The sequence below is a fragment of the Salvelinus alpinus genome, chromosome 1 (genome assembly GCF_045679555.1).
Source record: "Salvelinus alpinus chromosome 1, SLU_Salpinus.1, whole genome shotgun sequence".
In the NCBI taxonomy this organism is placed as follows: domain Eukaryota; kingdom Metazoa; phylum Chordata; class Actinopteri; order Salmoniformes; family Salmonidae; genus Salvelinus; species Salvelinus alpinus.
The window spans coordinates 90,810,045-90,823,196 of NC_092086.1; the positions used below are offsets into that span (position 1 = coordinate 90,810,045).

The 13,152-nt window shown below is 42.0% G+C and overlaps 1 protein-coding gene across 4 annotated transcripts; it reads right to left on the reverse strand.

The window, feature by feature from the left end:
• Nucleotides 1-1,295: 1,295 nt before the first annotated feature.
• On the reverse strand, nucleotides 1,296-5,423 carry LOC139533821 (rho-related GTP-binding protein RhoG-like). Of its 4 annotated transcripts, XM_071332240.1 has the most exons (3): nucleotides 5,346-5,423; nucleotides 5,060-5,181; nucleotides 1,296-4,336 (listed from the first exon to the last, which is right to left on the reverse strand). In XM_071332240.1, the coding sequence occupies exon 3, from the start codon at nucleotides 4,302-4,304 to the stop codon at nucleotides 3,729-3,731; it is 576 nt and encodes a 191-aa protein (XP_071188341.1). In that variant the 5' UTR covers nucleotides 4,305-4,336; nucleotides 5,060-5,181; nucleotides 5,346-5,423; the 3' UTR covers nucleotides 1,296-3,728. The 4 variants fall into 4 exon arrangements, with proteins under 4 accessions (XP_071188341.1, XP_071188332.1, XP_071188361.1 ...); XM_071332231.1 differs by having other exon boundaries at nucleotides 4,990-5,381; XM_071332260.1 differs by lacking the exon at nucleotides 5,346-5,423 and having other exon boundaries at nucleotides 5,065-5,176.
• Nucleotides 5,424-13,152: the final 7,729 nt, after the last annotated feature.

A 13,152-nucleotide genomic window follows, 5' to 3' on the forward strand; every position in this document is an offset into this window, starting at 1 on the left:
CAAGCTCACTGGTCTGAGAATGTCAGTGAACACCCATGGCTTGGGTTGTCTCTGCCTTTATGACATAAGTGTCTTGCTACATTTATCATGTTCACCCAAAGAATTAGGTGTTAGCAGTGTTGGGGAGTAGTGAACTAGATTAACATAGTTCAAATAGTCATTTAACTACATTTTGCAGTAGCTTGGTTATAGTTTAACTAAATTCAAATCTTGGTAGTGTTTTCAGTAGGTGAATAACTTTTTTTTTGCCATGTAGTGGTGTAGCTAACTACTAGAACTACACACTACTCTTTTTGCAAAAATAAAATAAAGGTGAAGTAGGCAATAATGTCCTTTCTTTTTTGGCATCAGACCTGCCTAATTCTCACTTGAAACATTGATTTTGTGTTTAATAAGCTAAATTACTAATTCTGTTAACATATTACACCAAAGTGATATTTTCTTGCAATTTGTCATCTATGACATTTCAGATTTAAATATGATAATTTTTGAAGAAGTAGTTTGGATGTAGTGAACTCCTTTTTCAAAGTACATTTAGTTAATTAAACAATATTTTCCTTAAGGGTAGCTTAACTTCTTTCAGAGTGAAGTAATTGGTAGCTTGGTAAACTACATTTTCATAGTAGCTCCACCAACACTGGAAATTAGAATATAGTCATTTAATAGATATATATAGTCATTCTATGTTCCCACCCATTGAAATATAATTAATTATATGGTTCCCACTACACATCTATGTGCCCACCACCAGGTCAAGAGCCCAGTCATCCATGCTTCAGCACAGGCCATGCATTTACATTTTAGCAGACGCTCTTATCAGTAGAGCGACTTACAGTAGTGAGTGCATATATTTTCATACTGGTCCCTCATGGGAATCAAACCCACAACCCAGGCTTCGCAAGCACCATGCTCTACCAACTGAACTACACAGGAGCTACACCAAGCACAGTGACAATGAAATGTTTGTGTACAGTGGTGTCACAGCAAAGTATGATGTAAGAGTGTTCAATGTGAATGCTGCAGCTGCTCTCTCTGTCCTTTGTTGTGGTATGTGAACAAACTGTAAAACCAAATCTAGGCGCTTGTCTCAGAGTATATTGAAAGTGTTTTTTTTTTTGGGGGGGGGGGGGGTGACTTCCCCTCACTGGCTCTGTCAATGGAGGTGTTGAATATTCCTCATGTTTATACAAGCATACAGTCTAATATTTAATCCGTTTTTGTGCTGAGGTCTTCATCATTCAATAGTGCCTCAAATATACAATGGAAGACATGTACAAAGTTGAGAAACACAAATGTAAACTTTTGAATTTATTTGGCATGACTGATATTTTCAACAGAATTGTTATTCAAGTGGGTTGCAGTTAAAATGACTTTTTAACACACAAATCAAAAACCACATACCACCATACACTCCTTCAAGGCCAAGTCATCCCTTTCAGCTAAAGGAGATTAAAAAAGGCCGAACTTGAGTTTTCAGCAATTTTAGGCTGTGTGCAGCAGGGCAAGTCTGGGGAATACCAAATATATGGTTTGGGTTCACTGTACCACACAGGACCCAGCCTTTCAGTGATTTGTAAGTATAGCAGAGAAACTCCCCCAAAAATGTTTACTTAGGTGATGTTTCCTTGATGCCTGCTCTGACGACACAATAGATTGAAGAAATTAGTTGCCCATTCTTTTACATTGCCGTAATTATATAAGCATAAAAATCTAATTTTAAGAAATTGTTATCAAAGTAATTTGTAACGGTAATGCATGTGTTACGACATAATCATTTATCTAAAATATTATGTATTGTAAAGTACACACAGACTTCTCATTGTAAAAAAGGGTTAAATCAAAATATATAATCAAGTCGAGTGTTTACACATAATAGGTAAAGACCACTTACATCTGGAATTTAATGGATTATAAAATATCCAATGCCAAATGTCTTTTGGATCATAAATACCAAACCAAGCATCTTTAGTCTGCAGTACAGAATGGCATTGAGCTGCAAAGATACAAGGGAATATGTATGGCGTATTAAAAAAAAGTTAACAAAATTGCACTTCTTAATTTAACCTTTATCACCTGTTATACATGTCATGGCAGGTTAAATGTTAAGAAACCTATGACATTCCACCAGAACCCATTTATTATCGGGTAGTGGTGGGGGGCAATCCATCTGTTTGAGAAGACAAAGACTTCCACACAGAGGAAGTGCAACTTTAGTTCTCAAGTGCTAGACTCTGTAGGTTTCCACCACATGTATCGTCCAGTCAGCAGATTTACTATGACTTATAAAACAGGTGTCCATCAAATGCAATACTTTATATTCAATTCAACCAGCTGACCCTGTGGCCCTTAAGGACATAAGGTGCACAGACCCCATATGACATCACCAAAGGCACGAGGCAAACGACAGAACTAGTCATACCAATAATAACCATCAGGCACTGAAAGAATCCTGCTAGAGTGGTTTGGATAAAATATGTAGTCACGCACCTCAGGTAGGCATCTGCCCTGCAGCAGAGGCATTTAACCTTTCCACAACATTAGTAACTGTTAGGGTTGCAGCTCCTGTTGCAGTATTAGTCATACATACTTGCCATTACACCTAGATAAGTTAACACAGTTAGCCACAAATGAGTAGCATCACTGCTGACATCTGGTACCTTCAAAACACATACGTACCTACATGAGGGAGGTAACGCTAAACAGTACAGGATTTTTATGTCATCCTAATGTGTAGCATTAATCAGCACATAGATTTCTGTGACAATATAACATGGAATGTATTTGCCTTGTGGTTTCTGTTTGACTTCAGACAAAAAAAAGAAAGTTTATTACACATAAGCAGGTAAGCAGACAAAAGTTTGACTTTTGGGGGAGGGGTCTCAATAATCACTCATAAAATTATTGCTTCCCAACTTCTTCCAACAACAGCGATACAAATGGAAGATTCATCTTTGGGATCTGTTTACCTAGCAGACATAGACATCCAAATCTGTATTCAATCTGAGACAATCAGGACTTTGTTTTAACAAGAAAGCATTGTGTGCAATGGCAAGCTCATGGCTTTACAGAGTAAGAGAGAGAGGAGTGTGAGTAACTGAAAGAGCAATAGGAGAAAGACTAATCTAATCAGTGTGCCTGTGTTTGGGGTAACAGTGTCATACATACACCCACCCTTGCTTGTCTCATTCCAGTAAGGCTAGTTCAGCAGATGTCCTGCAACCACGGGTTATGAGCCACGTTAGATGCAAACTGTATATCTTATTGACAGCTCTAATGGCACAGGGGATGAACAAAATGTTTAACATGGTAGATATTGATTGACACAAAATTCCTGTAATTCACATCAGATGAAAACAAGGGCAAAGTTAACAGAAAAAATCCAACACATAAGACTGGCCTGATGAAGGAGAAAAGCAAAGCAGATGTAATCTTCTTAAACATGTAGCTGTAACATGACACTTAAGGCAGCTGAGAAGACCATTGAAATCCCTTGGCATCTTCATTTTGGTTTTTGATTTCAGAGGTACAAAAAAAATCCATAGGAGGTTGATGGCATCAATTAAAACCATATCTTAGTTGAGAGGACCTCTTGACAATCAATTAATATAGAAGCCAGGCAAAGCGAACATTGGTGAGGGTTAGAACGTGGAAGGCCTATTGGGAGCCAAAATGGCCTAGCCAATCATTTGAGTCTCTTCCCCCAGTCCCCCTGCAGTCTAGGCACAAAGTTATAACAGAACACACTTCTTGTCATTCTTCTTGGTAACGGGGTAGAGCACAGCTCGCACAGCCTCTGCGAACACCTCCCTCACGCCTTCCTGCATCAGAGCTGAGCACTCCAGGTATTTGACAGCACCAATCTGCTTGGCTAAGGCATTGCCCTGCTGTTGGGTGGTGGGGGTCAGGCCGTGCTCCTTCAACTTCTTTACCGCCTCCGTATCTCCACGCAGATCCTGCTTGGTGCCCACCAGCAGCACTGGAACTCCGGGGCAGTGGTGGGATACCTCTGGGTGCCACTTGTGCCGTACGTTGGCATGGGAGGAGGGGCTGCCGATGGAGAAGCAGATGATGAAGACGTTGGTCTGGGGGTAGGAGAGGGTGCGCAGTCGGTCGTATTCCTCCTGGCCTGCCGTGTCCCACAGGTTGAGGCTGATGGCGCGGCCGTCCACACTTATCTGGGCGCTGTAGTTGTCGAACACGGTGGGGATGTACTCCTCTGGGAAGGCGTTGGTCGTGTAGGAGATGAGCAGGCAAGTCTTACCCACAGCGCCATCACCCACCACCACACACTTTATGGTCTGCATGCTTCCCTCAGCCACACTGGCGACTAGGGTGCCTGAAACAAGGGGCAATGAGAGTGAGTCAAGAAAGGGAAGAAATATGACCATAAGTTCTGACAGTGAACTCAGAGGATAAAACAAAGTGTTTTTCAACACTTATTTTCAATGTGGTCCTCAATGTCAAGAGGCAGATATGGTTTACCAACACACAGTAAGATAAAAAATACATAACTAGAACATTCGCAAGAATATAGGTAAATGCATGCAACAAATATGATAGCCAAATATTAACGTTACCTTGCTAAAGTTACTTGCTCAGCTAGCTACTTCGTTAGCAAACAAGATAGCTAGTTCACTTTATTTCTCGTTAGTTAGAAGAAAGTTATACTATTTACTTTGCGAGTTAAGTAGACAAACACAATAGTATAATTGAATGAAATTAAAATGGTTATGTCCAGGAAGGACAGCCGACTGTTTTAGCTAGCTATCCGGCAGGAAAACCAGATAGCAAGCTAGTTGGCTCAAAGTTATCTAACTAGCCACCTAGCACGCGCTTGTTTCCGTAGCTAGATAACGTTAGCTAGCTATGAACTTTAGCTAGCGTTAGCCACACGCTAAACTAAACGCTAGGTTGTAAAGTTGGCCGAGAATAAGAATAACTTGTTGGAAAGACAATCTGTAACCAGGCTAAATTAAGAACACAACTCACGATGAATTTAGTAGGGAAGTTGAAATGTTCCATTAACTGAGCTGAAAGTCAGGTTATTTTGATAAATTACCCCACCACTTCTTGTCTCGCGCCCTCCTCCTTTCGTTGTTGTAACAAGTATTTCATCCGGGGATTCTTGCCCAAATTGTATTGTGTTCTGGTTGTTGTAGTAGCTAGCTGCTACAGTACAGTCTGTGTACAGTGGAGGAGTCAGTTATTTAACAAAAGCCACACAGATAACATACCAAATTACATTCTCGAAGTTGTATTGTTTTGTGTAGAGTTGGAACTAGCATGAACACAAGGTACGAAATATAGAAACTTTCAATGCATTTTCAATTAATCAAGTCACCTACAAGCACACTTCTCTGTTCATCCCCTCATCCATTCACTCCATATTCAAGCATCTTGTTGAATATACCACCTCATCCATCATTTTTCCTTTATTTTGGAACATTTTATTATTACAGGTAAATTCACCAGACCCATTGGGTGTTCTTTTATTACATACCTCATAATATTAATCACACTTTCAGTAGTAAATCATTATAAAAATAGATGCATCTATTAAATTAGCTGAATAAAAAAACAGCATACAGATAGTGATGAGCAAACATTTCCAATTATTTCATTACCTTGAATAATAGTTCTGGCATAGTAATATAATATTCTACTTTCAAACTTTCACCACAGTTCTCACCTCAGTTCAACATAATTTAGGGTAGCCTACTCAGCTAAAGCCAAGGAAGTGTGATATTACAAATACTTGTAATTTTCTTGAATCCTAATTAGAATCTGTTCATATTAGATCTGAGGGTTTTTATGTACGTCTGGGTCACAGACTGAGTGAGTGTGGGCGGCCTCACTTCCACATGGATAGTGGAGTTGGGAGCTTCGACCTGGGGCCAGGCAGCTTTTTAACTGGGGTTTTTGGTACTGTGGACCGGCTGCTCCTGTCCTTATTCACAGCCGCAGCAGCAATGACAGCACAGTGTATGACCTTGGCACTGGTGGTCACAGAGCTCTGAAGGGCACGGCAGGGTATAGAGGTATGACAGTCAGGGTGCAGGGGCAGCCGCTTGGACACACACAGAGCTGACTCCATCACTGGCTACACTTTGACTTCCATCTCCCACCACTTTAGCTTCGTTTTTATCTGCTTCTTCTCCTCTGCCTTTTCCCTCTCATTATAATTTGCCATCTTCCTCTCCATGTCCTTCTCTTTCTCATTGACCTTCTACCTCTTTCCCTCTTTTCTTCTCATCCTTATGCTTTACCTTCTCTTTCCCTCTCCCCTCTCACTCCCTCCCATGATTTCTCCCTCTCCTTCTCTAACCATCTCTCTTTCCTGCTCTTTTATCTTCTCCTTCGGTTTGTCTTTTTCTAGTAGTCAACGAAGTGGATTCTTTTTTTTGTCTGCTCATTCAGAGAAATAATTTTCTCCCTAACAATCACTTCCTGTCTGACCTCAGTATAATCTCTGGAGGTGGATGGAGTTGGGGAACGCATTGAGTCCCTGAGAGGGAGAAGTGAGGACCATGTGGAGGTTGCCTCTGACCTGCCCTGCATTTTGGGGATGGCAGAGGCTGTGGAAGTGGGGATGGCAGAGGCAGCAGAGGAAAGGGTGGAAGTGGGGCTAGCAGAGGGTGTGGACGCCCTGCTCCTGGGCAGAGTTTTTCTCTGCAGCCCAGAAGCTGGTGTACACAACTTATTGCTTGCATGTTATCCTCCTGGATCTGGGGTGCTGCCGCTCTGTGGACCTGGGGTGCTGCCGCTCTGTGGACCTGGGGTGCTGCCGCTCTGTGGACCTGGGGTGCTGCCGCTCTGTGGACCTGGGATGCTGCCACTCTGTCCTGCTCCTGCTTGTCCCTCAACTGTGAGCAGCAGTGGGCACTCTCCCGAGGCAACTGTGGGCTGTCCACCGGAGGTGTGGTCTCCTGGGCAGGCTGGGCTGGCATACTGTTGATGGGGTCAGAGGGGGGAGCAGCCACAGTCTGCTGAGGCTTTGTCTGGGGTGGTGGACCCATCTCCAGTGATGAACAGGTGGCTATGGAGCGACGTCTCCCTGTCCTGTCCCGGTCCCTCTCCATCCTCCCCCCTCTGCTCGCTTCTGTTCCTGAAGCTCCACTGAAACACAAACGGAAGTGTAATCAAATTAGAATAATAATTTAGGGCAAATAAAAGTACATCGATGGAGGTCTTGCCAACCAGCACACATGCATTATTGTAGCAAAATAATATTAATTCATATTACTGGGAGAAGTGAAAATATGGTTGAACTCAAACAGATGCTGCTTAGTTGCTGACTTCTAAAGATGTCTGAAAGCGAACGTTGAAGGAGTAAAAGATGCTGCAGGCCTCCTCCAGCTTGAACGTGACATCATCCTCACAGAAGAAGTCCATCAGGTCCTGTTGGGCCTGCAGTAGAGCTTCCACCTCTGCCTCCTCCAGTCTCCCCTCAGTGCTCTAACAACAGACCCCAACAGAAGTCTTGCAAACTACCTTTCATAACTTACGATTGTTAGTCCAAATTCCAATCAAATTACTTACAATATAAAGTAATTTCTGAAACATTGAAATGGCAGTCTTGCGGCCTTATTTTGAGATATTATAAATTATTTCACAGGAAGCACTTACCTACAGAAAGGATTTGATTTGCTGTTGGAGAGCAGATTCAGTCTGAATTCTCATCTCTAGTGCAGTTAGTCTGCTGTGCAGCTGAGACAGATGCCCATGCACCACATCCACAGACAGTCTGATGGGTGAGAGAGAACCGCAAGAGGTGAGATTAGTCTGTAAAGGGACCTAACATTGTCATTAACAATGGACTGAATGAGTGAATGAAAGAATGAGTGAATTAATCGATGGCTCAATAAACCAACCAATCAACATAATTAATTACTTTACATCTGTTTTTGAGCTGGGTAAACCCCTCAAACATGCAAAAACTGTTACAGTCGTGGCCAAAAATATTGGCACCCTTGCACGTTTTTAAAATAATGCACAATTTCTTCCAGAAAACTGTTGAAATAAAAAAAACATTTTGGTATCCATGTATGTCTTTGGTTTTCAGTTGAACAAAACAAAAAAATTGTAAAAATATACCAAATATTGGCATATTACACAAAGAAATTCTAAAACGGCACGGACAATGTTATTGGCACCTTCTAGAAGTAGTTTGAAATAATTAGATTTCAAGCAGGTGATGCTCCTTTACTTTGGAATTGAACTCACATATGGTGAGTTGCAGGTGCCTACAATATATAAATAACTAATTCAACCAGCTTTAACAGAGGAAAGGACTCATTCTCCTGTTTTGTGTCACTATGTGTGCCGCAATGAGCATGGAGAAAATAATTATATGAGGTCAGACAAGATTGTAGCCAAGCATGGACAATCTCAAGGCTACAAGTCCATCTATAGAGACCGTGATGTTCCTGTTTCCACCGTACGTAATGTTATCAAGAAGTTTAAGGCCCATGGCACTGTAACCAACCTCCTTGGACGTGGCAGCAAGAGAAAACTTGATGGAAGATTGTAGTAAAGGATTGTTTGAATGGTGGAGAAAGCACCTCGATCAACTGCCACATAGATTCAAACTGACCTTCAGACACAAGTTACGACAGTTAACTCGCACCATCCATCACCAACTCAATGAATGGGGGTTATATGGTAGGACACCCAGGAGGACCCCACTGCTGAGAGAGAGAGACTTAAGAAAGCCCGACTGCAATTTGCTAAAACACATCTGAACATGTCAAAATCCTTCTGGGAGAATGTCATGTGGACAGGTGAGACCAAATTAGAGATTTTTGGTAAAGCACACCATCTCTATGTTTACAGAAAACAAAATGAAGCCTTCAACGAAAAGAACACCTTCCCTACAGTCAAAAGCCAGCTGGCTAATCTTTTGAATACAGTGTAGCAACAACATAACATTAGCTAGCTAGATAAGGTTAGCATGCTAGCTAGCTACACTGACAGCTGTCAGTGCCCTACTTCTTGTTATTTCTCCACTCCATGTGGAAATCTCCACAACATTCCAAACCCCAATTCGCGAATATGTATTAGCAGCCTGCATCATTCTTTGGACGTGGAACCTAAACGAGAAATTACGCTATAGGACAGGAATTACGCTGAACTAGGGCCTGCATTGCCCTCTGGTGTGGGTCTCTGAAGCTAAATTCCAACAACTCATGACTTATGCCATGTTAAAATGACATCGGAGTGAGAATGATTAAGAAAATCAATGGGGGCCCGCTGGAGGTCAGGGCTCCTGGGCGCGTCCCCTGCGTGCCCAGTCAGCATTCGGCCATGATTACTACAAGTTAAGATAGCTGGCTAGACTAACTACCAATCAAAGATTTGACATGGCTAATTTTCAGCTAATTGAGTGACTGACATAATGAGAGAAATTGCTGATGCACAACCAAATTTCGAAATTGCACCTGGTGTTTTTTACTTTTCTTACTCTCAATAATAAGTTGAGACCCAAACTGAGTTTTGGGAGGGTTAGTGGGCCTAACCGACTGCTTATGTCGCATATGCCTGAAAGAGTGTTTTAACATCCATTTGTGAAGTATTTAGCAGATTTTTACCATGACCACATAATGCAACAGGTTCATGTCTGGTTGGTTGGCTTTGGTGTCAGCGAGTTTGAGCAGAGAGGCGATGCGGAACCCAGCAGCATTACCCGTGTAACCTCCCTGTTGATGAAGGTCAGAAGGTGTGACACGATCAGATCATTCCCTCCCACTTTCACTCATTCATACTCATGCACTCAACACATTTGGAAAGAAGAGAGAATAATGATTTTCAATATCTGGCTCCATTGGCTGTCTAGGTGCCAGATGACTGCTACTCCTGGCATTCATGTAGTTTCCTGCCCTCGGGACCAGCCGTAGGATGGAGTGCAACTCTGGGCAGCTCAAAAGCTATAAGAAAGAGTGAAAGAGAGTAATGTCACTGAGATCAAATCAACAGGCAAGTCAAATAAATCTTCTAAGAAAGTTCAGGAATCTGAGAAAAACAATCGCAATCACTCTGGCTCACCTGTGGCTGCAGACACCATGCAGCATGCTGAAACACACAGTGAAGACCAGCCACCAAAAAAAAATGTAATCACCTGGGCACCTCCACTAGTAGGAGCATGAAGAGGTCAGAATCTTCAAGATGGTTATGCTCCGCCCGGTATGCCCTCAGACGTCTCTCCTACAGAACAGGACACATGAGTCAGTACTCTGTAGGACAGAAAACCATGTAGACATAAAGACCTCTAAATACAGACAGATGATATGAAGAGACAGACAGAAATCCACTGTACCTCCTCAGTCTCATGCAGCATTTTGCACAGTTCACTGAGCATGTCACTCCCATAATGCTGCCCAGCCCCCTGTCTTCCACTATCTCCCTCACTGCATTATGAAGACATGAGACAACAGCCATGAGCTATAATGAGATATAGCATGGGTCATACCTCTGTCTCTAATGTTTGTTTGGCCAGGGACATGTTACATGGCAGTGATTAAATTAAAAAAATTGTCTGATAGTGACATTATTTTGCAAGCCTGATGAAAGTGGGCTTAAAATATGTTTCCCACCTCTTGCACTGCTGGAGGAAAATCCCTTCTTTCATACTGTGCTTACCTGTAGGCATCACGAGAAGTCAGACATACAGAAACAGAGAATAACAGTCAGAACAACAATCAACATTGTTGCTTGATCCTGAAACACCTCTATTATTCCCCAAATGCTGTCCCTTTTCATAAATTGAGCCCCTTTTTTATCCTCCCTTTCTTACATGTCACTGTCCTTCCTTTCCTCACTTTCATACCCTTGTTATTTCACTCTGATTCCTTAAGATGTCATCCTATGGCTGTTTATGTGCTATATAGCGTCTTGAATAGATTCAGAGATGGTATGAACAACTAAAACAACATATTGCAGTGTATTTTTAGCATATCTCATGAGGTAATTACATTTAAATTGATTAAAGGTCTATTTTGTGCAATTTTACAGCTGGGCAGGACCCTGTCCCACTATTCAAACCCCATTCAGGGGAAATGTGACAGTACTACCAATCAGATTTTCATAAAATATAAAAGCTGTTTACATGAATGGTTATTATATTTCAAAGCAATAACAAATATTAATTTTAACACCAAAAGCTAGATTGTTGAATTATAATTGGCAGAATGACAGCCTTATCATTCTAGAGCAATGTTTAATAGTATGGCAGTTTTTCATGGTTTTCAATGGGTCACCTCATCTAAGAAACCTGACCACACACACTAAAATGATGTTACACTAACCAAAACAATTTTTGTCATTCAAAGAACACATTCAGCAACAACCCAATAACATCTGTTGTGATTAGGTTGCCAAATTACCATAGTACAGTAGCCTACCCTCAAACACAAAATGTTCTACTACATCTGATGTTCCACTAATGCTGACTTTACCCTAAATGCCATGCCAATATACACTACATATACAAAAGTACGTGGACACCCCTTCAAATTAGTGGATTTGGCTATTTCAGCCTCCCCCGTTGCTGAAAGGTGTATAATATCGAGCACATAGCCATGCAATCTCTAGAGACAAACATTGGAAGTAGAATGGCCTTATTGAAGAGATCAGTGACTTTCAACGTGGCACCATCATAGGATGCCACCTTTCCAACAAGTCAGTTTGTCAAAGTCAGTTCGCTGCCCCGGTCAATTGTAAGTGCTGTTATAGTCAAGTGGAAACATCTAGGTGCAACGACTTAGCACGACGTAGTAGCCCACATGATGTGGTAGGCCACACAAGCTCACAGAATGGGACCACCGAGTGCTGAAGCATGTAGCGCATAAAAATCGTCTGTCCTCGGTTGCAAAACTCACTACCGAGTTCCAAACTGCCTCTGGAAGCAACGTCAGAACAAGAACTGTTCGTCAGTAGCTTCATGAAATGGGTTTTCATGGCCGAGCAGCTGCACACAGCCACACACAAGCCATTCGTCGGCTGGAGTGGTGTAAAGCTCGCCGCCATTGGACTCTGGAGCAGAAGAAATGCGATCTCTTGAGTGATGAATCACCCTTCACCATCTGGCAGTCCGCAGGACGAATCTGGGTTTGGTGGATGCCATGAGAATGCTACCTGCCCCAATGCCTGTGCCAACTGTAAAGTTTGGAGGAGGAGGAATAATGGTCTGGGGATGTTTTTCATGGCTTAGGCTAGGCCCCTTAGTTCCAGTGAAGGGAAATCTTAAAGCTACAGCATACAATGACATTCTAGACGATTCTGTGCTTCTAACTTTGTGGCAACAGTTTGGGGAAGGCCCTTTCCTGTTTCAGCATGACAACGCCCCAATGCACAAAGCGAGGTCCCTACAGAAGTGGTTTGTCGAGATCGGTGTGGAAGAACTTGGCTGGCCTACACAGAGCCCTGACCTCAACCCCATTGAACACCTTTGATATTAATTGGAACGCCAACTGTGGGCCTTAAAGCCCAACACCAGCTCCCAACCACTCTTGTGGCTGAATGTAAACAAGTCCCCGCAGCAATGTTGCAACATCTAGTGGAAAGCCTTCCCAGGAGAGTGGAGGCTGTTATGGCAGGAGGGGGGGGGGGGGGGGGGGCAAGTCCCTTTTAATGCCCATGATTTTGGAATGAGATGTTCGACAAGCAGGTGTCCACATACTTTTGGTAATGTAGTGCATTCTCATAACACTCACCATAGCAAATATATTGTCAATATATCGCTAAGCACCTGATATCACAATCCCCATTTAATTAACTAACATTGTTCAATCTATAGCCAAATTTATAATAGAGCAATTCAATTTATGGTTTGGCACCAAGGTAAAATTAGTTTAATATTGGATATTTGGTTTTCTCTCTTCAATAGTTATTGAACCAAGAATGCCATGACTATGAAAATTGTATATTCTGAATCAGGGGTGGAAGGAAAACATTCCAGACGTTTTTGTGTGAAAATAAATAAATACAACTTCTGATTTCAATCTTCAAGAAGTCTTAAACAGTATGCCGTGACTATGAAAATGTTTTGTTGAAATTTAGATTATTCTATAATCAAATCTCAACAACACAAAAAGTGTGAATTTTTCTCCCTTCTCCATTGATTCAGAATATATAATTTTCACAGTTATGGCAGGCTTT

What these genes read in the sequence shown, in the direction of transcription:
- LOC139533821 (XM_071332240.1), bottom strand. Translation starts at nt 4,304, where the DNA reads ATGCAGACCATAAAGTGTGTGGTGGTGGGTGATGGCGCTGTGGGTAAG.